General features: G+C 49.1%; 1 protein-coding gene across 1 annotated transcript; it reads right to left on the bottom strand.

Moving 5' to 3' along the window:
- Positions 1-439: 439 nt before the first annotated feature.
- On the bottom strand, positions 440-1363 carry LOC311200657 (olfactory receptor 14A16-like; the record flags this gene model as incomplete). The annotated part of the gene is made up of 1 exon (XM_084274943.1): positions 440-1363. One exon carries the CDS (start codon positions 1361-1363, stop codon positions 440-442), a length of 924 nt encoding a protein of 307 aa, XP_084131069.1.
- Positions 1364-1630: the final 267 nt, after the last annotated feature.

Raw genomic sequence — 1630 nt, forward strand, 5'->3', positions numbered from 1 at the left:
GTGATGAGGACATGGTCTAGAGGTGGAGTAGGCAGGGTTAGGCTGTGGTTGGGAGAGATTCTATGATTCTATGGTAAAGTTCCAGTAAATTCCTGTTCCATCATGGTGGGAAAGGTTTGCCAATTCTGACAATTAGTCGACTGATTCAGGTGATGAAAATGTTCTTGTAAATTTTTAATAAATGCCAGGAGAAACATAATAAAACAAAAAATGTGCACGTTTCAAGGTAAACATGATGCAAAGGCAGCACAGCCCGTCATTACACAGGATGTGATTCACACAAGACCGCTGGATACTGCATTAGGAATGGGATGAACAGGCACCATGTTATTACAGCTTGGACAACATAGAAGGAAAAAACCCTAATAAATACAGACTGGTCCTAATGTGAGTTCCATGGCCAGTGATATGCAGAAGAAGATGAGCAGTTTATTGCTACTTAGAAGAATCCAGTCCTCAGTTTCCACATGGCATCCTTGAGCTCCTGGTTCCTCATACTGTAGATGAGGGGGTTCACTGCTGGTGGAACCACCGAGTACAGAAATGCCAATACCAGGTCCAGAAAGAGGGAAGAGAGGGAGGGGAGCTTCAGGTTGGCAAATACGGCAGTGCTGAAAAACAGGGAGACAACAGCCAGGTGAGGGAGGCATGTGGAAAAGGCTTTGTGCCGTCCCTGCTGCGAGGGGATCCTCAGCACAGCCCTGAAGATCTGCACATAGGACACCACAATGAACACAAAACACCCAAAACCTAAACAGACACTGACAACAAGGACTCCAGATTCCCTGAGGTAGGCATCTGAGCAGGAGAGCTTGAGGATCTGGGGGATTTCACAGAAGAACTGGTCAACAGCATTGCCATGGCAGAGGGGCAGTGAAAATGTACTGGCTGTGTGCAGCACAGCACTGAGAAACCCAGTGCCCCAGGCAGCTGCTGCCATGTGGACACAAGCTCTGCTGCCCAGGAGGGTCCCATAGTGCAGGGGGTGGCAGATGGCAATGTAGCGGTCATAGGCCATGACTGTGAGAATATAGTACTCTGTGAAGACCAAAAATAAAAAGAAGAAGAGTTGAGCCACACATCCTGTGTAGGAAATGGCCCTGGTGTCCCACAAGGAATTGGCCATGGATTTGGGAACAGTCGTGGAGATGCAGCCAAGGTCAGTAACAGAGAGGTTGAGGAGGAAGAAGTACATGGGGGTGTGGAGGTGGTGGTCACAGGCTATGGTGATGATGATGAGGCCATTGCCCAGGAGAGCAGCCAGGTAGATGCCCAGGAAGAGGCAGAAGTGCAGGAGCTGCAGCTCCCTTGTGTCTGCAAAGGGCAGGAGGAGGAACTGGCTGATGGAGCTGCTGTTGGACATCTGAAGCTGTCAAGTGTGGAGACCTGTCCAAGGAGGAAAAGGCACAGTGAGAAGTTAGGGAACGATTCTTTGAGGAAAACAGTTTCCAATTCACATCGACTCTCTATATTCAGGAAGATTTTTGTCAGGTCCCTTTTTGGGAGGTGTGCTTTGTGCTGGCTTGAGTCTGCCACTGCTGGGAGGAGGGTTGGCTGTGGGCTGTGCAGAACTCAGTCCTGCCTGGCAGCAGTCAGTAAATAGAAGGATGATGTGATCTCAGACTAAATC

This window comes from Gallinula chloropus (assembly GCF_964237585.1).
Source record: "Gallinula chloropus genome assembly, chromosome: 24".
In the NCBI taxonomy this organism is placed as follows: domain Eukaryota; kingdom Metazoa; phylum Chordata; class Aves; order Gruiformes; family Rallidae; genus Gallinula; species Gallinula chloropus.